The 26,602-nt window shown below is 36.4% G+C and overlaps 1 protein-coding gene across 1 annotated transcript in view; it reads right to left on the bottom strand.

The window, feature by feature from the left end:
• Positions 1–26,602, bottom strand: part of LOC148349292 (rho GTPase-activating protein 26-like) — a 78,286-nt gene that overhangs the window by 28,954 nt on the left and 22,730 nt on the right. Inside the window, exons 3-10 of the mRNA XM_088321144.1 lie at positions 22,396–22,491; positions 20,743–20,804; positions 18,173–18,244; positions 9,198–9,299; positions 7,977–8,087; positions 7,780–7,884; positions 6,126–6,255; positions 2,949–3,049 (exon numbers count right to left, since the gene is read on the bottom strand). Of these exons, the coding sequence (XP_088177270.1) occupies positions 2,949–3,049; positions 6,126–6,255; positions 7,780–7,884; positions 7,977–8,087; positions 9,198–9,299; positions 18,173–18,244; positions 20,743–20,804; positions 22,396–22,491 (779 nt within the window). The remainder of the gene's footprint in view (positions 1–2,948; positions 3,050–6,125; positions 6,256–7,779; positions 7,885–7,976; positions 8,088–9,197; positions 9,300–18,172; positions 18,245–20,742; positions 20,805–22,395; positions 22,492–26,602) is intronic.

The following is a 26,602-nucleotide window of genomic DNA, read 5'->3' as shown; positions in this document are numbered from 1 at the left end:
TGTTTAGCATAGTATGTTGAGTTCATGTTTGCCTTGACATCTTCCCCTGGTTTTTGAACGTTTTTATTTTAATTCTGTATTTGTTAAATTTCTCTGAGAAGTTGATCCGATGAAACCAGTCTAGCTGGTCTATCAGCCAGTTTTGACGTTGAGCACCACGGACTAACCCATTCGCTGAACAGAAATTTCACTTTGCGACCCTCAGTTAGTGAAAAAATGCACCAAACGGGAATGTTCCAGGGGTGAATTTGTTTTGCACATCCATTTTTTTTAATCGAAAAAGGACGCGTTAACGCCCAGAAATTCCCTTCCTTTCCCTTTCTTCCCCCTCGGTTTCCTGTTTTATGCGCTGCGGTAATCACGTGTCAGACAGCAGATGATTGATCATGCTTTTCCTCTTATGTACTTTTTTTCACAGCTGGAATACAAGGAAGTACTTTTTATTTTTAGAAGTATAAATATAGCAACACGTTCACAAATAGAGCACACAGAAGGAAATTGTCTTGATTCTTTTTTTTACATTTACATTAATCGTTTGTTTTTACTTCATGTATATGTTTGAATTGTATTTATTTTCTATTTTCATCATTTCGTTTTTATTAGCGATAGGTTCATGACCACCGCAGAATGAAGGAAATTGGATTGATCTTTATTTTCAATTGACTTTTATTTCGAATTAGTGTATTTATTTGTTTTAATTATGTTTTACTTATTATATTTATAGCGATAGGTTCATTGAAAAGTTATTGAACTCCCTCCCCATTTTACATTAATCCTATATAGCAATTTCTTTATGTATTTTTTGTTTTAAAAGGTTACTTATTTTTTATTTTATTAGGAAGTTTTATCTTATTCTTATTTTTGTTGTTCATTTTGTCTTGTATTAATTAATGCATTTAGTTGCTTTAATTTTATTTCATTAATGATTTTATTTTTATTAGATTATTTTATTATCTCACTTTTTATTTTGTATTTATTGATTCATGTAATTATTTGTTTGATTTATTGAGCTTTTTCATAATATTTTTCTTTTTCTTTATTATACTATTTTATGTTGTATTAACTGTTGTATTTCACTTACTAATTTTTCATTTCTATTATTTATATTCTATTCTATTTTTAATTTTGTAGCTATACTTTGTATTTTGCATTTTTTTGTTTTAGTTTTACCTCTTTTTAATGCGGATATTTTTATTTTAGCTAGTTTTTATTTTTATTATTTCGTTTTCAATATTTTTTTATTTTTGTTATTAGTTATTAACTTTTTTGTAATAATTAAATTACATACTAAAGTTTAATTTGACTTTTCTTTAGTTTTATTATTATGTTAGTACAGTTTTATTTATTTTTTTGTTTAATTTTCTATTAATTATTGTATTTCTTAGTTTTACCTTGTTGACATGTTTTTATTTTTATTATTTCGTTTTTAGTACATTCCTATTTTGGACTTTATTATTAAATCATGTATGTACTTATTTTTTAAATTTCATTTTGCTCTTTTATGATTTTATATATTTTTTTGTAATAGGTATTGTATCATACTTTTAATTTATCATTATAATTAATATATTTCATAATTTTTTATTTTACCTATGTTTCAATAGTTATTAACCTTCATTTTTTATGTTTAATATCATATTTTTATAATTATTAAAGAATGTATTTATTGATATAACTACAGGGTTAGAACTATATAAATATTAAAAGAAATGTCATTTATTTCTGGTTTTAATTTTATTTTACCTATGTTTCAATAGTTATTAACATTCATATTTTTATGTTTAATATTATATTTTTATAATGATTAAAGGGTGCATTCATTTTTATAATTACAAGGTAAGAAGTATATCTTTTCTGGGAAAAATGAAATGTTTACAAGTCATTTTATGGAGTAAATTTTAAATAATACAAAGAAAATTCCATTTGAATTTCAAAACATTGAATTTTCAATTAAAAAATTGGCAATTGCTGCGCATAAGAACATTTCCATCGGTGACCTGAACCTGTTTGCTTCACGGCTTTTGACAAAGGACAATTTTTTTCTCTCAGATATGTATTTGGATCAAACGTGGCTCAATCGGTGCGTGGGCAAAGAAAAAAAAACTGCAGTCGGGAGTCATACTGCTTACGCACATGCAGTATTTCTGTGGTTATTTCCAGATGATAAAAAAGGACAGTCTCTACAGGTATGCGCAATCAAAAGCACAACACTAGATGAGTCAGAATGTGAATAAAATACAGACGCTGCCCGAATTACGAACGAGACGATCGTTCATAAGTTGAATTTGTTATGTAAGTTGTTTCAATGCTATATTTTGTGTGTTTAAGGTTTATATATGTATGTTACGGCTTGTATAAGTAACCTGTTTTGTTTCGTACTAAAAAATAAACATTTCATAAAATAATATGCACTATAAAGCTAAATAAAGTGAAGTTACTTGTGGAAGATAGGCTTTAAGAGTTAGCCTACTTCCTCTTCTGAGTTGCGCCTTCAGATTTTTGTCTTATGTATATATAAATATATTTTATTTTCTGTCCAATATGGCTCTTTCTACATTTTGGGTTGCAAAACAGAAGCCGAATGCAGTTTTCCATAACGTCAACATGATGGCGACGAGAGGTGAGCCATAACCAACAGTATCGTGTAAGGTAAAGTAGATCGTGTCCTTAATCAATACAGTTGTGCAATAAAACAGCAAGATTATTTTCTAAATTATAATTTGAAAGTACAGAAGTTATTTGTTACTTTTATTTGTTAATCAAATATTCAACCTTGTGAATTGGATTTGTTGTTTGGTTTTAATGAGTATTTAGTAACTAAATAACAATGGTTTTTACATTGCAGGTTTTGAATATCACGAGACTTTTTTGGGAAGCAACACCAGTAAAAAATGATGGATTACTGTAAGGCTGGCTCGGGTTAGCGGTTAGCAGTTAGCGTTACTCACAGTTTTGCCCCCTGATTTGGGGTCAAACAGGACCATGGTGACACGTTTGGGCTCCCTGTGGTACATGCAGTAGTACTTCACCCAGGTGGAAACAAAAGAGCCTGAGGAAAGAGCATGAAATCATTTTTATTATCAAGTCTTCATTTTGAATAGGGCCGAATTGTCAAAGCATAGGGAACGTTGGCCATATACGGCCCGTTAGACTTTTGAATCCGGTCCATCCAACGAAAAGAGTAAAAATAAAGAGAGAGCTTAACAGTCACCATTTAATTTTTGGACAGGTAAGATAATTATTTTCCCCCCATTTTCCACTTATTGAAACATAAATATTTTGTTTGTTTGTTTGTACATGATTCAAATTGAATCGTTTCTTCCGGCGCCGTCACGAATGGCAGCCACTCCAGCAGCTCCCGTGTTATTTTCGATTGTTCTCGATTGTTTGTTCTCAGCTCAGGGATGCTGCTGGAAATGTGAATTTCCCTTCGGGGATGAACAAAGTATCTATCTATCTATCTATCTATCTATCTATCTATCTATCTATCTAATTAGTATATTTCAAGCAGTGTGCCGTGAGAGCCTTATTTGGGTTCTGCAGGAAATTGCCCAGTTTTATCTTTGCAAAAAAGTAGTATCTTTGCTTTTTTCCAATAATTATCCGATCAACTGTATCATTCATGTCAGCGGATTACTATTTTTTTCCTTTTAATATACTAAATATCTGCTCATGAGGTAGCGTACTATATTTATTACCTTATTTTTTGTTCTGATAATGATTCAAATAAAGTAAAATAAATAACAAATAAAGTAAAAAAACAATATGAAGAGCTGGAATAGTAAAGAAGTAGAATAGAAGAAATAAATCAGGCACAGGTGGGTGCTATCCAGCCGCTCCCCCAGGTTGGCACCCTCTAGGTTAGGGGTATAAAACTCAATTGCACACAGGGCCACAACTCAAACCTTACCTGTCGGTCGCTAAAAACATAAATACATAAATATGAATTAAAAACCGACATGAAAATGAATCCAGAATAAATAAACTTAAAATACTTTGCTCTACATAAAAAAAAAGCAAAGTAAAATAAAAAATAATGGAATTATAAATACAATTTGTGCTTTACATCAAAAACATGTGTTTTTAACATTAATATGATTTCAAAACAAACAGGAATGTTATTCCAGAATAAAAAAACTTAAACATAAAATCACTTTAACTGCGCTCTCCATAAAAATATCTCCTGTCAAAATTATACAAATTCATATTGTAGAAACATACAATATAAAATAAAATGTGTGCTTTTCACTATGTGATTTTGTGGATCCTCATATTTTTCTACTCCGATGTTTTGTCTTGTAGTGCCATTTTTCGTTAAATTTCTTGATTACGGCCACATCAGCTCCACAAAGAAGACACACGGCTTAACTGGCGATGTCAGTAAACATCTATTCATCCTTTTTTCAAAGGCTGTTTTCCATTGTGAGGTTTTGGCATCCCTGTAATCCACAGCAACAGAAACGTCACCCTGTTTTTTTCCGTTTAGCCTTCCTTTAGACCGTGATAGATAGAAGTTCGTCCCCTCGCTTCCTGACACTAAAGACTCACTATTAATGCACTTTTCGGCCTTGTTTTTCAACTGGACGTGTTGTTTGTCAGAAGATAGTTTTCAAAGGGGCTGCGTTCGTCAGGCTACAGCTAACTCGATTGATTCGGGAACATTTCCAGGAAGTCTTGTGGCGGCGGCTGAAGCGCTGCATTGTGCGATCTGTAGTGTGAAAGTCATTAGCGTTTCATAGAGCCGAGCCATTATAGTAGATTTATATAAAATGATTTCACGGGCCGGATATAATTGTACGCTGGGCCCGCGGCGATGTGGCCCGCGGCCTGTGACTTTGACACATATGCTCAAGGGCAAAGATCACCAACCTTTTTGCCAAAAAGCTGCAAGCTAATTTTTAATTGCTGCCAAAGGCTACAATTATAATATACATTTCTATGTCTAAATTAAATTTCTTTATTACTGTATGTATCGGACTATAAGATGCTCCCCAAAAAACAAAGTTGGCTAGAAATTTAGAGGTATAGTGTGTAATATTGGGACACTAGAGGTCTTTTTGTGTGCAACCGAAAAGAGTGCTAAATGGACAATCAAGAATACAAACTACGGAAACTCAAAGTGACCATAACACAACAGTGTTTTCAATCACCTTTTTGCCTAGCCTTTCACTAAAAACGAACAAAAAGGAAAGTTAAAAAAAGGATGGAAAACAAGAAGCAAAATGGAGAAAAGAGAAAAAAATAAAGGAAAAGGAAATAAAACAAAAAAATAAATCAGGACACAAATAAAATATGAAAAGTTAAAAATTTAAAAAGTAAAAAAATGAGGGAAATATGAAAAAAGGAAGAAAAAAGTAAATGGAAAAAAAGTAAATATGACAAAAAGAGAGAAGAAGGAAAAATAACAAAAACAATACGTTAAAAGAGAAAAATTATCTTACAGTGGAACATTTTTTTGACTATGATCTAAATGTTTCGGTTGTATTTGTTAAAAAAATAAGGCTAGATGACGGCCAATCATGTCAGCTCTCTCTAGGTGAGGATCATCTTATGTCATGTTTTCATGATAGTTCACATATTTCTGCTTATTATTTCAATCAATATTGTTTGTTTTTTTCAAATGAAGTCTTTTCTTACCACCTGGAGGCTTTAAGTAATACACACTGTCCCTTTAAACAAGCGCCTAATAACCCGGTGCGCCTCATGTACAGAAAGAAATTGGAAATGCATACAGTATATTCCTATTTATGAAGTTATTGATCAGTCGACATTTAGCGCTGACCACAATAGCATAACAGTGGTAGCAACAGGGATCTAACCCAGAATGCGGCGGTGAGAGCATGGAAGGCTATCCACTAGCCCACTAGGGACGTTGATGATGTTAAAAAAGGCAGTGAGTCTTATCTCATTACCACCCTTTTTAGTCACTGTACTGGATACAAAAAAAGGAAATAAAAAACAGCAAAACAATTGTAATCTGCTGCCACCTACTGATATAGAATAATGTTACTCAGCTAATATAAAAAAAGGATACTGAAAAATGGCATACCTTTTTCACAAAGATGAAATTGGGGGATTTTCGGCAGCACACAGTTTAAAAAAACACTGTATTAAGGTATACATACGCTTCTCCTGCACGTATAAATATCCCTCCATCACGTGTTGGTTGACGCTCTTGTGCTCGTGAGGATTCTCCTTCATCTTGCACATCAGACTCTCCACCTCCGACCTCGTGCTCTCAAAACGATTCCGCGTCTGTGCAGGGAAAAAGAAAAAAAGATTTTCTGATTCTACTATGTTTTTACGCTGCTCTTTGAGTTGGAATTCGTTGTCTGAAACTTGCTATAACAGGCATGATACAACTACAGCTCAACGAATAAAAATAGTAATATTATAATGTACTATTCGTTGTTTTTTCCTTTTTCCTGCAATGGCCATATTTCCCTCAAAGATGGTGCAATCCAACCACATTGTTGGTAGTACACCTCTTGTTCTCAGCTGCACGAACAGTGACCGGTAGAGGTAAGATACGTGTTCGGGCTTAAAATGTCAATCATTAAGTCAGACTTTTCTCTCGCTGTTTTTGTTTTTCATTTTTATTCTTTTCCTTCGTGGAGGATCTACACAGCATGCACTTACTTTTACACAAGTAATTATTTAGATAAAGAAAATGCTTACCAAACTATTACTTTAACTCAAAATCGCTAAATCCAAAGAAATGTTCCTCCTCGGTGTTGGGGTAGGGGTAAAAGACGCGCTGCTTCCTCCTTCCACCTCCCTTAAGTCAGATGTCATTTCTGCTTCTTGCCAATAGCTTACAAGCTTTACAAACTTTCTATCTGCTTGTTGGACAAAGTTTTAACTTTTTGCAGCTTGTAATCTGCAGAATTGTATTTTATTTTCTGAGCCATTATGTCCAGTTTCACTTGATTTGAGTAAGCCCCAAGCTGTGTGCTACAGCTGAAACACACAGTTCGGCGCTAAAGTATGTACTGGCGAAGTAAAGCTTCGTGTTTAATTTGGCGGAAAATTAAAGCTACTGGTTTATTTCGGGGTGTTTATCAAATAGAGTTAATCTGTCGGGTTTGGGCGGGTTCGGGTTTATATACCTGCGACTCGGGTCGGGACGGGCTGAATTTTTTTGGGCCTTATCTTACATGTAAGTGACCAGTGTTCTGCCAAAACATCCTAACCTGTTGAGGTTGATATGTCCTCGAAACAGTACAGTATTTTGAAGCAGTAACAGAGTGAAATGAGACTAAATGTAAACAAAAATCATAAGCACTCACCACTTTTAACTGAATGTATAACCGCTTTCAAAGACAAGTATGGTGGGTAGGATGAAAACGTGCCCATTTACCCGTAGGAGTAGAATGTTACAACACCAGAACTACAGTGAAGCTTCGGGGCATGAAACATATAGTACCATTGACGCTTCTCTACTTAATATTGTTTTCATCCCTTTCACGCCGCCCTTAAGGCCTTTCGTTATGAACGAGCGGACGAAAGAAAATGAAAAATGGACAATGCACCCACAAGATTGGAGAGGTGTCAGAACGATCATGACGGTAATTTGCAATTATTGTTTCTCTTAGCTGGCTCCTCTGCAAAATTTGAGAACCTGAAGTGGTTCACGAGTTAAAGTTAGTCAAGCTATGTAAAAACATTTAAATTTGATTTGAAAAATTGCAACAAAAAAAAAGACAAAAAGTTACGATATGCCTTTTCATCAAAGACACTCAAACAATGACAAAAATCAAGATATTTTTGCAGTCTTACGTTTTGTATACTGATAGTTAAGTCTGTCTTGAAGTGATTGAAGTCCTTGGCTAGCTCGTATCCATGGTGGTAGTAGGTGAAGAGGCCTTGGAGGAAAGCCAGTAGCTGAAGAAGTATACATTTCACACAGGAACGGAGTCAGTACACCAAAAAAAGACCACAAGATCGTCCAAGGTTACGTAAAAAAAAAATCTTACGGGTTCCACAAAGTCGAACATCTTCCTCTCCTGGACCTCCTGCACTTTAAAGACGTACTCCAAGGAAACTTCGTAGAAGTGTTGGCGCACGTGATCCACCTGGTGGTCAGCCTGCAGATGGCCAGAAAAATATAGATAAGACAAAGGAAGACTGGTGATATAAGACAAAGGGGTAAGGAGTAACAGGGTTCGTACACATATTCCATGGCCAAATTCAAGCACTTTTTAAGAACTTTCAAAGCCTATACAAGATGCTGGTCTGCCACTGGTTTGCGTTACGGTATCATGAACATGCCCAAATGCTATTGGCTAAACTCCCTCTCACAAAGAATCTATCACTCTCCCTTCATTCAGCTCAGAATCTGCAATTTTTTTTTTGTGATGACTTTGTGAGCAAGACTTGCAGACGCTAAAGGGAGAAGCAAATACATGATAACAATGGAAACAAAGCTTTATATAGAAATATGAAGAAGGCACACGCATCGTTAAGCTTGCTAAGGAATATGTCTGTAACTATTGAAGGATCGGGACAATCAACATCTAATATGCATTGATATGGTTTTCATATCCGCCGTCTCACCCCTGCTCTGCATCCACCTGCTACTCCACTCAGGGTTCCTACACCTTTTTCAAGGCCATATTTAAGAACTTTTTAGGACTTTCAAAGCCAGTAATTCAATTTCCCCAGTACTATTATAAGAAGAAAACCAGTGTGGATTATGTATTTTGCAGCGCCACACATGTATAGTCTGAGGCGCCCGTGAGCTAGACCATGTAGGGGTCGAGGACTTCAGTTTACTTATCATACAGTTATTTGCTCTATCACGCAGTTAAGACTGGGGAAAAATGAAGACATTTGAGAGGTAAATTAAAGGGTTGTAGACAAAATTTAAGACCTTTTCAAGGTTTAAATTTGCCATTATCAAATTTAAGACTTTTTCCAGTTTTCAAGATCTTGGGGGAACCCTGTAAAAACTACTGCAATAGCCGCTGCCATGTCAGCGTCATTTTTAAGCTGACTTTCTTCTTATAATTGTATTTCTTCTGTATTTTTGCGTGGTCTGTCGAGTCAGCAAAGCAAGAATTTCAAACATTTTCAATACTTCACTCAAAATGCAAGCATTTTCCTGACTTTTAAGCCACAGCATTCAAATGTAAGCATTTTCCCGGATTTCAATCGCCTGTACGAACCCTGGGGTTAACAGGAATTAAGAAAAGGACCTCATGCAGATGTGACTCTTTTTTCTTGGCTGAGAGACTCAGGTGCTTTTCCAGTACGGCGCAGTATTTTTCTGTCTCTTTGTCGTACTTTTTCTTGGCTTCCTGCAAGGAAAAAATAGAATTCAAAATTTAAAAAAAATTATTTAATAGGTTTTCCTATTTTAGTAGAACCGCAGGATTTGGCATTTCCACTTTACGGTGTTGAATTTTCTGTACTACACGACATCAACAACCTATTTCACATGCCAAAAAACGTAGACTGTATCAATGTAAGTAAAGTCACCTCATTCTTTGCAGAGGATTAGGAATATACACTAAACACGCAGGATATGGCGTCCCCGCCTTCCAATGTTTTTGCTTAATGGGGTAGAATAAGATGATTTTCTTTCTGGCATTTTCCCTACCATTTAACAAAAACGACTTCTTTCACGTGTCCGTAAGCGTAGACTGCATCAATGTAGGGGAAGTGAGAAAGGCAAGGGAGTTATCTCATTCTTTGCAAAGGATCAAGAATATGCACAAGACCCGGGATACGGCGTCTCTGCCTCTCAATGTTTTTGCTTAGTGGGGTAGAATAAGATGTTCTTTCGGACCCTCTATGTTGCATTTCCCTACTATATGACAACAACAACCTATTTCGTGTGCCCCAAAAACGTAGACTGCATCAATGTAAGTAAAGTCAGTCATCTTATTCGTTGCAGAGGATCAAGAATATACACTAGCAAAACAATTTTTGCTTAGCAGCGTAGAGTAAGATTCCCCTTCCATATGACATCAAAAAAAATACTTATTTCCCATGCCCTTAAATGCATCAATCAATCATTCTTTGCGGAGGATCCAAAATATACACTAAACACCCGGGATACGGCGTCTCCGCCTCACAATGTTTTTGCTTCGTGGGGTAGAATAAGATTTTCTTTCAGCCCCTCTATATGGCATTTTCCCTACTATATGACAAAAATGCATACAATTTGCTGTGCTCATGCAAATTTAAGATTGGCTTTATCGTCATTAACTTTAAAAAAATAATGACACTTTATTTGTGACCCCGGTGTACTACGTAGTTAAAAGACATTTAAAACTAGTACACAATAAAAATCAAATATATTTTTTGAAAACAGGCAAGACTGATATTAGTCAACATCTTATAAAATGTTAGTCTGCTATTGGCTGAATTACCCCCCACAATGCCCTCCTCCTCATTCAGTTGAGTATACCGTGCACTTTGTAAAGACTGCAAGGTAGTGTGATACAATACTGTATTCTTTTGGAGTGAATTTATCTGGTATGCGTTTAAGACAGCCTGTCAAACATACGACACATGGGCTTAACCCGGCCCGCTGGATGATTTAATCTGGCCCACCCTACATTTCTGAGAATGACCAAAAACTTCATTTATATCAAAAGGTATGTTTTTTTTAAATGAATACCAGTAAACCAAATGCTCCCTCTGGCCACTGGAGGGCAGTAAAGGATAAAACCTCATCTTAACTAGGCTCAGACCTAATATCTGTAGTTGTTTCAGTCAAATTTTATTGCCCATGCGCTGCTCAACCTTTTAATTTGTATTTATTTTATATTTCAAAACAGTATGACAATTAGGGCAGAAATTATATAAATATTATTTCATAGCTTCACTTGAATTTGTATAGTGCGGTGAGTTAGTTCAGGTGTAAAACTACATCCAATCAACTGTTAAAATAAACCGGTTAATGCATTCAATGCCAAACATGACCATTTCTTTTTTGTCTCATTGTTTGTGAATAAATGCTTGGAAAATATCTATTGTCATCCATGATTATAATATGTAGGTTAGGCAATTAAAGTACTGGTCTGGCCCGCCTGAGAACAGAAAGTCTGCAACCGGCCCCAGAGCCACACAGAGTTTGACATCCCTGGATTAAGAGAAGTAAAAACATGATAACCATGGAAACGAAGCGAGCGATGGTCAAGAAATACAAGAAAAAAATACAAATGACTACCCTCGCTGCATTGCTATAACAAATAGACGATCGGGACAGTTATTTAAGGGACAGTGTGTAGTATTGCACCACTAGATGTCGCTGTGCAAACAAAAACAAGTGCATCAAAACACAAAGAATACAAACTACAATGACTCAGTCACCAAGCCAATCATTTTTTTCTATTAGCAAAGAAAAAAGATTAAGGGAAAAAAGAAAGAACAAAAAAGAAAATAATTTAGGGAAAAAGAAAGAAAAAGAAAGTGGAAATAAGAAACATGTACAAAGAAAAAGAAGTGAAATAATAAAAAAGGGAAAAAATGAAAGAAAAGAAAAAGGAAAAGGAGGAAAAGAAAAAAGAGAAATAGAAAGAAAAAAAGAAAAGGGGATAAAAAGAAAAGAAAATAATGTAAAGAAAGGCCAAGAAAAAAAGAAAAAGGGGAAAAGAAGGTAAAAAGTAAAAGCAGAAAAAAAATAAGAGAGAAAAAAAGAGGGAAAAAAAGAGAGAAAAAAAAGAGTTTATTGTTTTTTTGGGGTACCCATAGAAGCAAGATGGCGGACAATCATGTCAGGTCCCTTTAGGTGAGCCTCATTTTATGTGAAATAAATGCAAATTTCTAAACCTAAGAGAATTTAAATAAACAGACATTTATATTATAGTAAATGTATTTTCCTTTTAATTTAAACCTGTACTGGTTTTTATTTATTGGAGGATTTTTTACCACTAGGAGACGCTAAATAATCCATTATATCCCTTTGACAATAAAGAGTAAAAATCTTCTTTATGCTATCTCCTCCCCACTCTGCATCCACCTGCTACTCCACTCTACCAGTTCGTCACGTCACACCAAAGGTAGTTCAATTTTCCTAAATATGTATTTTTTTTTCTCATGTTGATGACATATGCACATATACTACATATAAGTAATACTTACTATACACCTTTTTTTAAACGGTTTTATGTGGGATACCGGGGGGTTTGGAGCGCATTAGCTACACATCACCATGGGTTTATATCCCTATATCCAGCAATTTCACATTTAGATCCCCACCTCAAAACAGATTAATGTCATATCCCGAGGGTCTACTATATTTTGTTTTTTGTTACTGCTTTGTACCACAGAGGGAAAAAAAGCAACATGTGATAAGAATTACTAGTGTTGGCCATGTTGTAGAGCAGCTGTCCTTATAATAAAAAGCAGTTTCATGACATATAGACGATACCATTTAGAAAATGCACACATGTGGTTGCCAGTTCATATTTTTTTGCAGAAAAAAAACATCTGTCTACTATGAACAAATTGATGCATTTATTACTTCCCCTCTCTGACCAGATTCAAGAAGAATCCCTTCCTTTAACTTCCGATGTGAAGTAAAACTATACATTTAATCCATAAAGCTTTCCCACAATTGTTCAAACCAATAATACTTGTAAACATTTTAGCAATTTTATGTCACTTATGTAACTGTTTCCCCCTGGCATGCGTGTTATTTCATTTTCATGTATTTGGGATTGTTTGTACAGTTCGGTTTTACTCTTAACACAATATTGCTGTGAAATTTTTGACTGGAAAGAAAATCAGTGTAAAGAAGTTTATTTAATTTCATTTACTCTACTATGACATTGTCGTCTGCTAAAAGGGACAGTTTTTGACCAATTTTGTCGGTTCAAAACAAGTTTTGGCTAGAAAAGCGTGTCAAAATGTGTTGTAATTGTATGTATCAATTGTGTAATAGCTACCACCAGCAGAAATATACATTTGTTATACCTTTATTGGGGTTAGAAACTATATTTTAACTGAATTTTAACTTCTTTTGTAAACCCATTGTTCAAATATTTTCATATTTACCTCTGTTCTCAAGGTTTCTTGATATTCCTCATGCTGAGGTTTTTGAGTTTTTCCTTGCCCTCCTGTAGGTTTCTAGATCAGGGGACGGTGAAATAGCAGTCTGTAGTTTGCACTAGTCTGTAGTCTCTCCAGTCCTTTGAGACTTCTTTTGATTAAGGGCTGTACAAATAAACACGACTTGACTTGAACTGTTTTTACGTTTTGTTAAATAAAAAGCAAATTAAATAAAAGACTACGATGGATGCCAACTTCCGGTTGCTGTTCTAAATCCCTTTGAAGCCGTTAAAACCTAATACTCACCCAACAACTTTGGTGGTGTAAAATGAGCGTGTTGTTCGAATTTATTTATTATTAACCCAAAAATGTCAAATAGATAAATAAGTAAGTACCTAAAATACATAAATAAACAAATGAATAAATACATGCATGAAAAAATAAACAAAAAATTACAATTATCGCAACGTTTTTTTCAAACGTAAATATTTCCAATACTGACACAAAACGTACACCAGAGCTCATTAACGATAAATAATAGCAATATATTTGATATTTGACATTACAGCGCACTAAATGTATTCCACTAGACTAGGACCATTACATTAAATAAACACGGAAGTTAAAATCGACGCCTGAACTGTAGAACTACGTCATTAGCTCTTGAGCAGTAAGTAGTTTTTTTCGGTTTATTAAAACATTTTTTTCAAATAATTGATCGTTTAAGACTTCTCTAATAAATCATACGATGATTGTATTTTAAAAAATGATGATTTCTTACAATGATTTATTTCACCGATGGCAATGAACCACGCGTGATTCTCATATTGAGTAGACGGGCTCCCCCTAACGGCAGTCCTCAAAGTGCATCATGCGTTAGTGGCGGATTAAAATAAATGAATAAGAATCTGTTTATACAGTAAGGTAATTTAAAGTGCGTTTTCCCCCATCATTATTGTACTGCAGTAAAACAACATGATATTTATATACTTCTACATGCAATGCACTCTTTCCAAAGTAATTTTGTGCATGTTTGATCATTTATAAATCCTACTAATATATAAGGTGATAAAATGTCAGCGTTTTAAACACTTAAATACAACAAATTTATTTTAATACATAGTTGCAAAGTTTTGAGTCTGGCATAAAACAAAAATAAAAACATTCCTGCACATAGTTCCTAATATAGCCAGCAGAGTGCAGTATATTCCCACATTGCGACTTTATGAGCTATTGCCAAATAAACGGCAGAGGTGGAAAAATAAAAAATACCGAATAACAATTAATACTTAGAGTGACAGTTGACTTTCGCGTAATCAACCCAAAAACTGCAAATTTGAGAAAAGTGACACGGAATTTAACCTCTGAAGGTGCAACGATTGTTCACCTCTTTCAGGGCTAAACTGGGATTAGCGGCACCGAGATTACGAGTGATCGCTCCGTAATCTGCCCACCGCGTTGCAATCAAACCTTCTCGGCCATATTTGAAAAGTGACTCTTCTTATGCACGATACAAGTGTATATGATTTAATAACATTATAACTAAAAGGGCATGTAAATGAAAATTACATTTTATTTACCTCCTTTGTGATGTGATTTGAGATGGTACAGTGGGGTAAGGGGTGGATGCAAAGGGGGCAGGAGACTTCAGATACAAATGAAAACTGATTTGAAAACATCCACTTGTGAAGATTTGCATGACCTTAGAGGATTTCCTTTCTTTAATCGCCTCCTTATTTTGAAAAAGTGTTTCTTGATCATCGCAAGCTTCCTTCCTATGGTTATTGTGTTTTTGCTTCTCCCTTTACCATAACTTCTGCTTTGGACTCATAGCGAATAAATAAAGATCAAAACTAGAGTAATGTATCGCAGACTATCAAAGTCTTTACGAAGCACAAACTTAACCGGCCAAAGAGAGAAAGGCATTGTGGGAGGTAATTCAGCCAATAGCATATCAGTTTTACCATGATACCTTGATGCAAACCAATATCAGACCAGCATTTTTTAAGACATCGACCAATAGCAGATAGGTATTTTCGAGATGCAAAATTTGTATTTGATGTGGTAGCGAAAATGCCATAAAGATGGGCCGAAAAAATATATTATTTCACAGTGTATCGTTAAAACAAGGTAAGGCAGGGAGCTTTATTGCGGGCGGTGTAGTGTATATTCTTGATCCTCTGTGAAGAATGAGATTACTCACTTTACTAACATTGATGCAGTCTAATAAATTACCTTGCACAGTTTTTAGGTAAGCAAAAATGCCATAAAGAGGTGCCAAAATAACATCTCATCCCACACCGCAAAGCGAAAATGTCTTAAGGCGGGGACGCCGTATCCTGGGGGTCTACTGTATATTCTTGATCTTCTGCGAAGAATGACATTACTCACTTTACTAACATTGATGCAGTCTAATAAATTACCTTTCACAGTTTTTAGGTAAGCAAAAATGCCATAGAGAGGTGCCAAAATAACATCTCATCCCACACCGCAAAGCGAAAATGTCTTAAGGCGGGGACGCCGTATCCCGGGGGTCTAATGTATATTTTTGATCCTCTATGATGAATAAAATTACTCACTTTACTAACATTGATGTAGTCTAATAAACTACCTTTCACAGTTTTTAGGTAAGCAAAAATGCCATAAAGAGGGGCCAAAATAACATCTCATCCCACACTGCAAAGCGAAAATATCTTAAGGCGTCCCTGCCGTATCCTGGGGGTACACTGTATATTCTTGATCTTCTATGAGGAATAAATAAATACCCTTTCACAGTTTTTAGGTAAGCAAAAATGCCACAAAGAGGGGCCAAAACAACATCTTATCCCACACCGCAAAGCGAAAATGTCTTAAGGCGGGGATGCCGTATCCTGGGGGTCCACTGTATATTCTTGATCCTCTATGATGAATAAGATTACTCACTAACATTGATGCAGTCTAATAAATTATCTTTCACAGTTTTTAAGTAAGTGAAAATGCCATAAAGAGGGGCCAAAACAACATCTTATCCGACACAGCAAAGAGAAAATGTCTTAAGGCGGGAATGCCGTATCCTGGGGGTCTACTGTATATTCTTGATCCTCTATGATGAATAAGATTACTCACTAACATTGATGCAGTCTAATAAATTATCTTTCACACTTTTTAAGTAAGCAAAAATGCCACAAAGAGGGGCCAAAACAATTTCTTATCCCACACCGCAAAGCGAAAATGTCTTAAGGCGGGGATGCCGTATTCTTGGGGGTCTACTGTATATTCTTGATCCTCTATGATGAATAAGATTACTCCCTTTACCAACATTGATGCAGTCTAAAAAATACCCTTTCACAGTTTTCAGGTAAGCGAAAATGCCACAAAGAGGGGCCGAAACAACATCTTATCCCACAACCAAAACGAAAATGTCTTAAGGCGAGGATGCTGTATCCCGGGGCTCTACTGTATATTCTTGATCCTCTGTGATGAATAAGATTAATCACTTTACTAACATTGATGCAGTCTAATTAATACCCTTTTACAGTTTTTAAGTAAGCGAAAATGCCATAAAAAGTAGCCAAAACAACATCTTATCCCACACCGCAAAGCGAAAATGTCTTAAGGCGGGGACGCCGTATCCTGGGGGTCGACTGTATATTCTTGATCCTCTATGATGAATAAGACTACTCACTTTACTAACATTGATGCAAACTAATACCCTTTGACAGTTTTTAGGTAAGCAAAAATGCCATAAAGAGGGGCCAAAATAACATCTTCTCCCACACCACAAAGTGAAAACTTTGTAAGGCGGGGACGCCTTATCCAGGGGGTTTAGTGTACATTCTTTATCCTCTGCAAAGAACTTTATTTACATTAATGCAGTTGAACAAAAAACTCGTCACTGAGGTACAACACAAAAGTGTTTTTTAAAAATAAAAGCACACATTACCAAAATATATATTTGTTTGACATTTATTTTGGTCAAGAAATAATATTTTAAAGCTGTTATTTTTAATCTTGAACACAGTATAGGACTCTTAAATGCCTCTGTGGGAAAGTAGTCAGTATAAATCATGTCAATGTCTGCGAAAGGGGGACACTGAGAAGCAAATAAAATAGGACATGATGCCACGAGGCAAAAAAAAGAAGTGTCTCAATTGCTGGAATTGTATTGTCCTTTTATGTTAGCCGGCCAAATGTTGTGATGTTTTGAAAACATATTAACTACCTAGTCATTTTTTTACCTGTAGTTAATTAGTAAAATACCCCTTATTTTCTTTCTTTTTTTAGCAATAAAAGGTGTCTTAAAGTATACAGTTAATATCTCTTTATTGTGGAATTAACAATAAAAAATGCATATATATTTTTATATTAGAAACAGATTTTTTTTTCTTGTTTTTTGTGCTGTATTTTCAATTTAAATGAAATGTAAAATATCACAATAAAATGAAGTTTTTTTTTTAATATGCATGACCAGCTGTGGAAAGCAAGAGACCAAGTAAAAGCAGCCAATATTAACAAAAACAGCTACCTAGCACGAGCGACTAGAGAAGGAAACAGTAGAAAAAAGTGGAGGATGCCTGAATAACTAAAATCAGCTGTGGAAGACAAGTCACACCAATAACAAAACAGGCCAGCTCCGAGCCATACCCTGCAGTCAAGTCTACTGTATAACATTAGGGGCTAGATAAGGAAACAGTGGAAAAAAGTTATTGACTGGACTCAGTGACCATCACATTTGGGGCTTACCAGTCTACTTTATTTACACATTGAGGCTAACAATACCAACAGAGGCTAGCCGCGAGCCATAGTCCACAGTCAAGGGGCTAACATGAGTGGCTAGAGAAGAAAACAGTGGAAAAAAACTACTGGTCTTTAAAACAAACATCCTGTTTGTCAGATTGAAAAAATAAGAAAAAAACACATGTACAATTAAAAGTGTTTTACCTAAATAACTGAAGTATTTCTACACCACTAGCTAGATAATACACACCTGGGCTTTAAACACATTTTTCAAACTTGTTTTCAAATGGTGCACCACTTTTGTAAACAATCTCCAAGCCTCCATGGGATCTAACTGTAATTATTATGTAAAAATATTAGCAGAGTGGATGTCAAGCTAGCTCGCTAAGTGCTCTTTATCGATCGATGAATGTGAAAGTGCAATTTTTCGATGACAACGTCATCGTCGGCTTACCTTAGCAGCGCTGATCTGCTCTTTCCTGAACCTCTCCAGAGGCATGATGAGCACATCGTTGGCGTTTTCGATCTGCGGGAATAAATTCGTGAGCGCCTCATCTCCAAATAGGGCTGCAACAAATAATCAAGCTTGTCGAAAAAAATCGATAACAGGAATAGTCGACACTGACTTCCATTGTCGCCATTTTTCTGACAGTGATGCATCTTACATGATTCTAATCTCTGCTGAAATTCGGGCATGCACAATAGTGTCTCCGTCCTGTGCGCTAATATAAAAATACAGAAATGACGCGTCAACATAAAGTATGTGTACTAAAACTTCAAAAGTTTTAGAGCATTTTAGCCTGGAAACAGCAAATCAAAGGACTACTTGGGTATCATGGGAGAAGCTTGGTGATGCAACCACATTTAAAGAACTAAAATCAAACAAAGGAGTCTGACTCGTCTCAGTAAGATTCAAGTAACATTTGAGCCAATGCAATTTTGATAACATGTGTTGTACATTTTAAACACGATTTATTTTTTTAGCCATTAAAGAGAGTTTAAGTGTTATGTCAGACTGTGCCAGACAAATGGATATGAAATTAAATGCATGCAGTTCGACGTTAAAAACGAAACGTCAGAACGTCAGTTGCTAAAATGTTGGAAACAACAAACATCAGTGGTTACAACTGTCACGGAATGGAAGGGGTGACCGGACCAGAACGGAGGCAGGAGGCAGGAAGGGAGAACTCAATTGCGTGACGATCCAAAACTTTTATTTACCAAAATAAAAGTTGTCCATAACTCAGGGACAAGACAGAACAAACAGGTTTTAACAAAACGTGCAAACACAGGCTTCTTCCAACTCAACAAAACAGGACAAGGCATAACAGAACGGACCATGTGTATATAATGAGCCAGCACCCGCAAAGCCCACAATCCAGCCTTAAATAGCAGACACGCGATTAGTTGAACTGCTTCAGCTGGTGCCCAGGGGGCTGGGCAGACCGGTCGCCAAGGCGACCATGACAACAACGTTAAAAACGAGAAATGTTAGTTGTTAAAACTGTTTGCTTTCAAACTGTTAGTTATTTTGTCACAAACCTTTCAGTTGACCACTGAATGTACCTCAAAAAAGCATATATTTGTTTTACTTACTGTTTATTGCTGCTAATGAGCCTCTTCTTGGTTACAAGGATAAAAATTTGTTTTTAATTTATTATTTATTTGCTTGTCCCTAAAAATCGACGCATGTTTTTTCATGACTTTTTTTCTCTCATGACTGAACACTGTGCCTAATTAGTTTTAGGTAGGTTATTTTATTTATTTATTTTTGTACGAATCCGCACTATGTTCAATAAAAGGTACGTACACCATTTTCATGGCCAAGTTTAGGCACCTAAGGACTTTTAAAGTCAATTTCCCAATTTCTCCAGTAACCTTTAAATGATAAAATCTGGTGTTAATCATGTATTTTGCAGAGCCACACATATATCTGCTATTTATCTCATCTCATCTCATTAGCCGTATCGCTTATCCTCATTAGGGTCGCGGGGGAGCTGGAGCCCATCCCAGCCATCTCCGGGCAGTGGGCAGGGGACACCCTGAACTGGTTGCCAGCCAATCGCAGGGCACACAAGGACAGACAACTCATTCGCTCATTCACACCTAGGGACAATTTGGACCGGCCAATTCACCTGAAATGCATGTTTTTGGAACGTGGGAGGAAACCGGAGTGCCCGGAGGAAACCCACGCAAGCACGGGGAGAACATACAAACTCCGCACAGGAAGTCTGGAGCTGGATTTGAACCCACGACAGGTTCCCATGACTATGCCTATGCTATTTTTAATCTTGCGTGTGCATTTATCAAGACTTATGATTTTTAGATCTTGAGTAAATTGCGAATATGTGAGTAAATATTATTGAGACAAATCTCTCCCCATATACTGTAGATGTTGGGTAAAAATGACAGTAATATGTAGCTTACATTTTCAGTTGCAGGAAGTTCTTCCCATTACAATTTACCACTGAGAAATGATACCTTCATTTTTTTGCATGGCTCATAATAAATGTCCATAATTTATACGTCATCTTTGCACTAATAAACATTTTATTGTGCCCTGTTTAGATGAAGCGTGCACCTGTCCTCTTAGGCACGACCTATAGGAGGCGATGACGCTTCATAGAACAATGCCTTACAAACTAATGCCAGCTACAGTTAATCGCGAGAGAAGAAGAAATGCAATGGCGAAGCGAAGCCACCAGAGAACAGTGTCGGTGTCATTTTTGAGCTGTTGTTGAGAAACATGGCAACAACTTTAAGCATTTAAAAGCACTTGAACAAAAATTCAAGCACCTTTCAATCCTTGAAAACACAACTTTCAACACAACCCACAGTATTTTTCATTGTATCAATTTTCCTTGTGTTTATTTCTACAAAATTTGACACATAAACAAAAAAAAATTGATTAGTATCAGATTATTCAATTAATGCTTTCAATATCCGTTGACAAACCAACTATTAAAATAGTCTTTAGTTGCAGCCCTATGGTCAACTTTACATTTATGGGATTACTGGACTCACCATTCGGGTTCTCTCGTCCTCCAGGTTTTGCAAAACGGTAGCGAACTCCTGGAGCGACTTGGCTGGGATGAACATTTGGGAAAATGACACAAAAAACAGGAGGTCTTTTACATTTTTGTCACATTTTTCATACATAAAGCGCGCTGGATCATGAGGCACATGAAATTAAGACTAAAGTAAGAGCTACTAATGCGTTATATATTACCGCAAGGTCGTTAAGTGTCTTTGATTCATATCACAAAAGATTGTTTGCAACGGAAATCGAACCCAGGTTGCAACGGTGAAGACGCTGACGCTTTAAATCCAGACCCCCAGGGGTACATTTGACATACAAAAAGGCATTAGAGCCAAGAAGAGATCCGCAGGTTCGAGAGCGTTCTCCATTTGGGCCCCGGTGTGTGGTATGAATGCTCTTCCCCATGAGATTCGATCTGCAACCTCAGTGGAACTGTTTAAATCTAGGCTTAAAACACACTTCCATTCTATAGCTTATGAATGAACTCTATTTCCTGTTAACAATATCTGTGCATTAATTGTTATTACAACATCTGTTGCAGCCTGGTCATCCTGGAAGGGGTATTACTTCATGTGCCGTCCCTTCTCAAGGTTTCTTCATTTTTTTTATGTTGAGGTTTTTGAGTCTTTCCTCGCCATCATGTAGGTTTTAGACCAGGGGATGGTGTAATAATAGTCTGTGGTTTGCAACAATCTGCGGTCTGTGTAGCCCTTTAAGACTCCTGTTGATTTAGGGCTATACAAATAAACATGACTTGACTTATCTCATTATCACATTATTCTTACTCACTCTGGCAAACACAGATTTGGATAGTACATTTTGTTCTGCATTCTGATTGACTGGTTTAACAGTCTCTCCATTTTTTCACCTGTGCGTCAATAACCTTGCAGTTTAATACGTGCGTAAAAGAGCTTGTATAGTATTTTGTTGAAAGTCAAGTCAAGTTCCTTTATATTGAAATTCCAAATTTTAAATGAAAAAAGCCTGTAACATTCAGGCAACACCAGAGCCTATACTTTATATTTAAGCTAAAGTAGGCTTAAATCACCTAATATAATATACATTTTCGATCGTTCACTAAACTACCAACAACTAAAGTTCAACCCGAAGTAACGCACAGTGAAAACAAATACACGATTCCTGGTGAATGATACAATAATGCATCAAGATCCTCTCAGGGGCCGTAGAAAACTTACTTGGGGGCCGAGTGTGGCCCGCGAGCCTTGACTTTGACGGACTAGAGCGAGTAATTAAAAAAATATAACACCTAATTCACATTTTAATTTTGAAATGAATAGCGATATTGCATAAGTGCCTGTCAATTGTTTTTTTTTATATCTACTGCATTTTGGCACTCTTAGGCTTCCGTAATTTGGAGTGGCGCCCTGTAAGCTGTTCAGGCAAGATATCAATGTGAGTGTTGTGCACACACAAAGGGCGGGGTTGCCATTACTAGCATGTTTCTACTGACATCAAAGAGGCCCTGGTGAGTTTGTGGAAGAATTCATGACGCAATCCCAAAAGCATCGACTATTGAGTGAAAATAAAACCAGTTGCTTACTTGGTAATTAAACATATTCGATATAGATTATGGATATTTAGATCAGCTTCGAATTTCCTAGCATCGGCTATCTTACCTATGCAGATCTCATCGTCCGTCTCGGCGTCCCCGATACACTGGAATTTAAAGTCGTTGAGAGAGTCGGCGAATTTCCTCTTAGCCGTGGACAAACCTGACACAGGACACAAATTAGAGTTACAAGGTAATGATTCTGAAATGGTAATAAAAATATAACTATAATATCATTTGCACAAACATGGTGCAGAGATCATGAAACTGATGATAGGGTCTTGAAAAAATGAATGCGATTTCCTGCAAAATGTGAGTCTTTTTATGTTTTCTTCTGTTTCCTTTTGAGCATTCGTCCATTATCTGCACTGCTAATCCTCAGTAGGGTCGCGGGGGGTGCTGGAGCCCATCCCAGCTATCTTCGACAGTGGGCAGGGGAAACCCTGAACCGGTTGCCAGCCAGTTGCAGGGCACACAGGGACAGACGACTCACTCGCTCATTCACACCTAGGGACAGTTTGGACCGGCCAATTAACCTGAGTGCCCTGAAAAAACTCAGGCAAGCACAGGGAGAACATACAATCTCCACACAGGAAGGTTTGATCTCTTCAGAACTGTGCCGCGGACGCGCTAACCACTCATCCGCCGTGCCGCCCTGTGAGCATTTGTAATTAAAACAATTAGAAAGGTAAAGACGGCGGCGCGGTGGTTAGCGCATGTGTGGCACAGTTCATGTCTTGGGAACCTCCTGCGTGGGTTCAAATCCAGCTCCAGACTTCCTATGCGGAGTTTGTATGTTCTCCCCGTGCTTGCGTGGGTTTCCTCCGGGCACTCCGGTTTCCTCCCACATTCCAAAAACATGCATTTCAGGTGGATTGGCCGGTCCAAATTGTCCCTAGGTGTGAATGAGCGAGTGAGTTGTCTGTCCCCGTGTGCCCTGCGATTGGCCGGCAACCAGTTCAGGGTGTCCCCTGCCCAATGACTGCTGGGATGGGCTCCAGCACCCCCGCGACCCTACTGAGGATAAGCGGTGTAGTTAATGAGATGAGAGAAAGGTAAAGAAGAATTAAAATATTGCATGTTGAGGTTTATCTGTTTCCTACATTGTTGAATCATTCTGAATAATTATCAGTCATTAAAAAAATCAGTTCTCACGTTAAATATCAGTAAAAAAAATAAAATCAATTCATTCATTTAAAATTCCTGTTCTGGAAGTGCGTTATCAAGAAGCCCTTTGTGTTACTCCTCGCCCTTGAAGTTGCTCTCGGCCACAAAAAGCTCGGAGACCCCAGGTCTAAACCAAATCCCCCAACCCTAACGCCAAACCGTAAACCCTAAGTTTTTGTTGATGTAGTCACTTTGTTTTAAGTATTGCAGTGGCCACCAAATTTCATCTCCAAAACGTTTTGGGTGGCCCACATGCTGAGGTCATCTACTTTGTAAACATCTTTTTGGTCTACTCCCCCGTCCTACTGCTGCCCTTTCTTATTTTTGGCCCGTATCTCAAAACGCTTCGTCTTCTGCTTCCTGTCGGTGACAGCTCCACTCGGCTCCGTGAGAGCAGACAGTCATTTTCTCTTTTCTTCTTCTCATGTTCAAAAAGAACAGTAGCCATTAAATAATGAAAAATACTTGGGTAAGACTAAAAAGGGTTGTTCAGTTTCACTTTTCCTGGCCAGAACCAATACAAGAATGAGGGAGAGAGAGAGAAACAGAGACAGAGAGAGAGAGAGTTAGTATGAGAAAAAGAGGGAGAGAGAAAAACAGAGAAAATCGACAGAAAGAGAAAAACAAAGAAAAGGAGAGAGAGTTAAAACTAGGGAGAGACAGAGAGAGAGAGAGAGAGAGAGAGTCATAGAGATTGAGTGTTAAAATGAGAGAAAAAGAGTGATAGACAGAAAATAAAGAGAGAGAAAGGGAACAGAGAGAGAAAATGAGGGAGAAAATGAGAGACAGAGAAAAAGAGAACAGGAGAGAGCGTTAAAACAAGAGAAAGTGACAAAAATGAAATAAAGAGAAAATGTGAAGGATTGTAAGAGAGAGACACAGAAAGACAGAAAGCGAGAGATAAAAAGAGAAAGCAGAACAGAAATAAGGAGAGAGAGACAGAGAGAACGCAAGAGAAAGAGAGAAAGTAAGAAAGGGAGAGCATTAGAAAAACAGAGAAATAAAAAGAATGAGAAAGAGTGAAAGGCACAGAGTGAGGGAAAGAGAGAGAGAGAGAGAGAAATAGGAAGAAAGAAAGAATATGAGGAAAAGGTGAAAGATAGAAGAAGAGGGAGAGAGAGAGAGAGAGAGAGAAAGAGAAAAAGTGAAAGACACGGGGTGTTAGAAAAACGGCGAGAAAGACAGACAGAGACAGAGAGAAAGAAATATAATGAGGAAAATGTGAAAGATAGGAGAGGGAGAGAGAGAAAGAGAATGGGAAAGAGTGACAGAAGAGCGAGAGAGCAAAAGAAAGATCAAGAGAGAGAAAGAATGAAAAAGAAAAATAGGAAGACAACGACAAAGAGTGACAGAGAGAAAAGGAAAGAGGGAGAGAGACAGCTAGTGTAAGGCAGAGAAATAAGGAGAAAGATAGAGAAAAGGATGAGAAAGAAAGAGAAAAATACATAAAGAGAAAGAGAAAAAGACCAAAAGAGATAGAGAGAGAGGGAGAGGGAAAGAGAGTTAGAGAGAGAGCTATTTCTACAGGATACAATGGGAACACTGTAGAGTACAATAGTGCAGAACTACTGTACATTGACCACCAGCACACACCCTCTAACTGAAGTGAGAAGAACGGTCCTGTGTGATATCAACAGGATGTCGAACTGCGGCTTTGTCACGGAAGAATGTCGATGAATAGATGTTCTTTTTTTCCCTTTTCTTTTTTTTCTATTTTTTTGCAAAGTGGCACGGACGAGCACTCATGGAACAAGATTTCAAGACCAGAAAGGAGCCTCACAGATAAATAGCATTTTAGTAAAACTCAATGTCTAAACTTAAAGGGACAACGTGTAAAATCAAGTACCCATATTTGACTTTAGAACAGGGATGGGCAACAATTTGGAGTCGCTGGACACATTGGTTCAAAAAGGCCCGGTCCTGGAGATATCCAATTTGTTGTATTTCCATTGAAGTATTTTAGTGATATTTTGGCTTTTTTTGTGGTATTTTTGTAGTGTTACTGTACATGTATTTTTGTAGTATTTGTATAGTATCTAGCGTTATAGTTCTGTAGTATCAATGTAGTGTTACTGTACATGTATTTTTGTAGTATTTCCATAGTACTGTAGTATCTATGTAGTAGTATTTCTCTTGATAACTATTACAGTAGTAGTATTTTTATAGTAGTTATTTTGTATTACTTCTGTGGTATTTTTGTATTATAGCATTACTGCACTAGTGTTTTCTGTAGTAGTACTATTTTTATGGTACCGGTATGTTTTTTTTCCAGTATTTCTGTATCATAGTATAACTGTAGTAGTATTTTTATTGTAGTAATTTTGTAGTATTTATGTAGAAGTTTTGTAGTATTACTATAGATGTTTTTTCGTATTATAGTAATACTATAATAATTGTAAGTACTTTGGTTGTATTTTGTAGTATTACTGTAGATGTTTGTTTAATATTTCTGTAGTAGTATTATTGGAGTATGTTGTAGTATTACTGCAGATGTATTTTCAATATTTATGCAGTATTTGTGTAGTAGTATTTCTGCAGTATTTCCATAGTTTTATTTTTGCGTATGTTTTAAAATTATGTGGTATTCGTGAAGTGGAATCTCTGTAGTATTTTCATAGTAGTATTTTTGTAGTATCTCTGCAGTAATATAGTATTACTCTAGTAGTCGTTTCCTCTATTTTTATAGTATTACTGTATTGTTTTTTCTTTTCAGAATTAAAAGCAAAAACATACATTAGGGCCCTATTTTTCACTCAATTTAATATTAATGTTTTTATATTTGTAGTACACTTTTCTATTGTAGTTGACACACACTGGGGACAAAGCCAAATATTTTTCTAACAAAAAAAAGAATACATTCTCCTAAAAATACTCTGGAGTGCTTTAAGACTCTTAATGTCCAAATTTAAATCATGTTTTGTTTCTAACGCTCCAAAAATATTTACTCTATTTCCACGAAGGTGACGTCATTTTCTTCTTCTCCTTCGAGAAATTGGACAGCAACAAAAGAGTTTACGGCAAAATTAATGAGCCAGAAAATTAAAACTATATTCTTTTTCCACATTCCGATGCCAAACCTAGCAACCGAAAATATAAATATGTCATCT

The sequence above is a fragment of the Urocampus carinirostris genome, chromosome 17 (assembly GCF_059441175.1).
Source record: "Urocampus carinirostris isolate Australia breed hairy pipefish chromosome 17, RoL_Ucar_1.0, whole genome shotgun sequence".
Taxonomy (NCBI): Eukaryota; Metazoa; Chordata; class Actinopteri; order Syngnathiformes; family Syngnathidae; genus Urocampus; species Urocampus carinirostris.
Note: the sequence above shows the minus strand (reverse complement) of the source record. Positions and strands in the feature narration are given on the sequence as shown.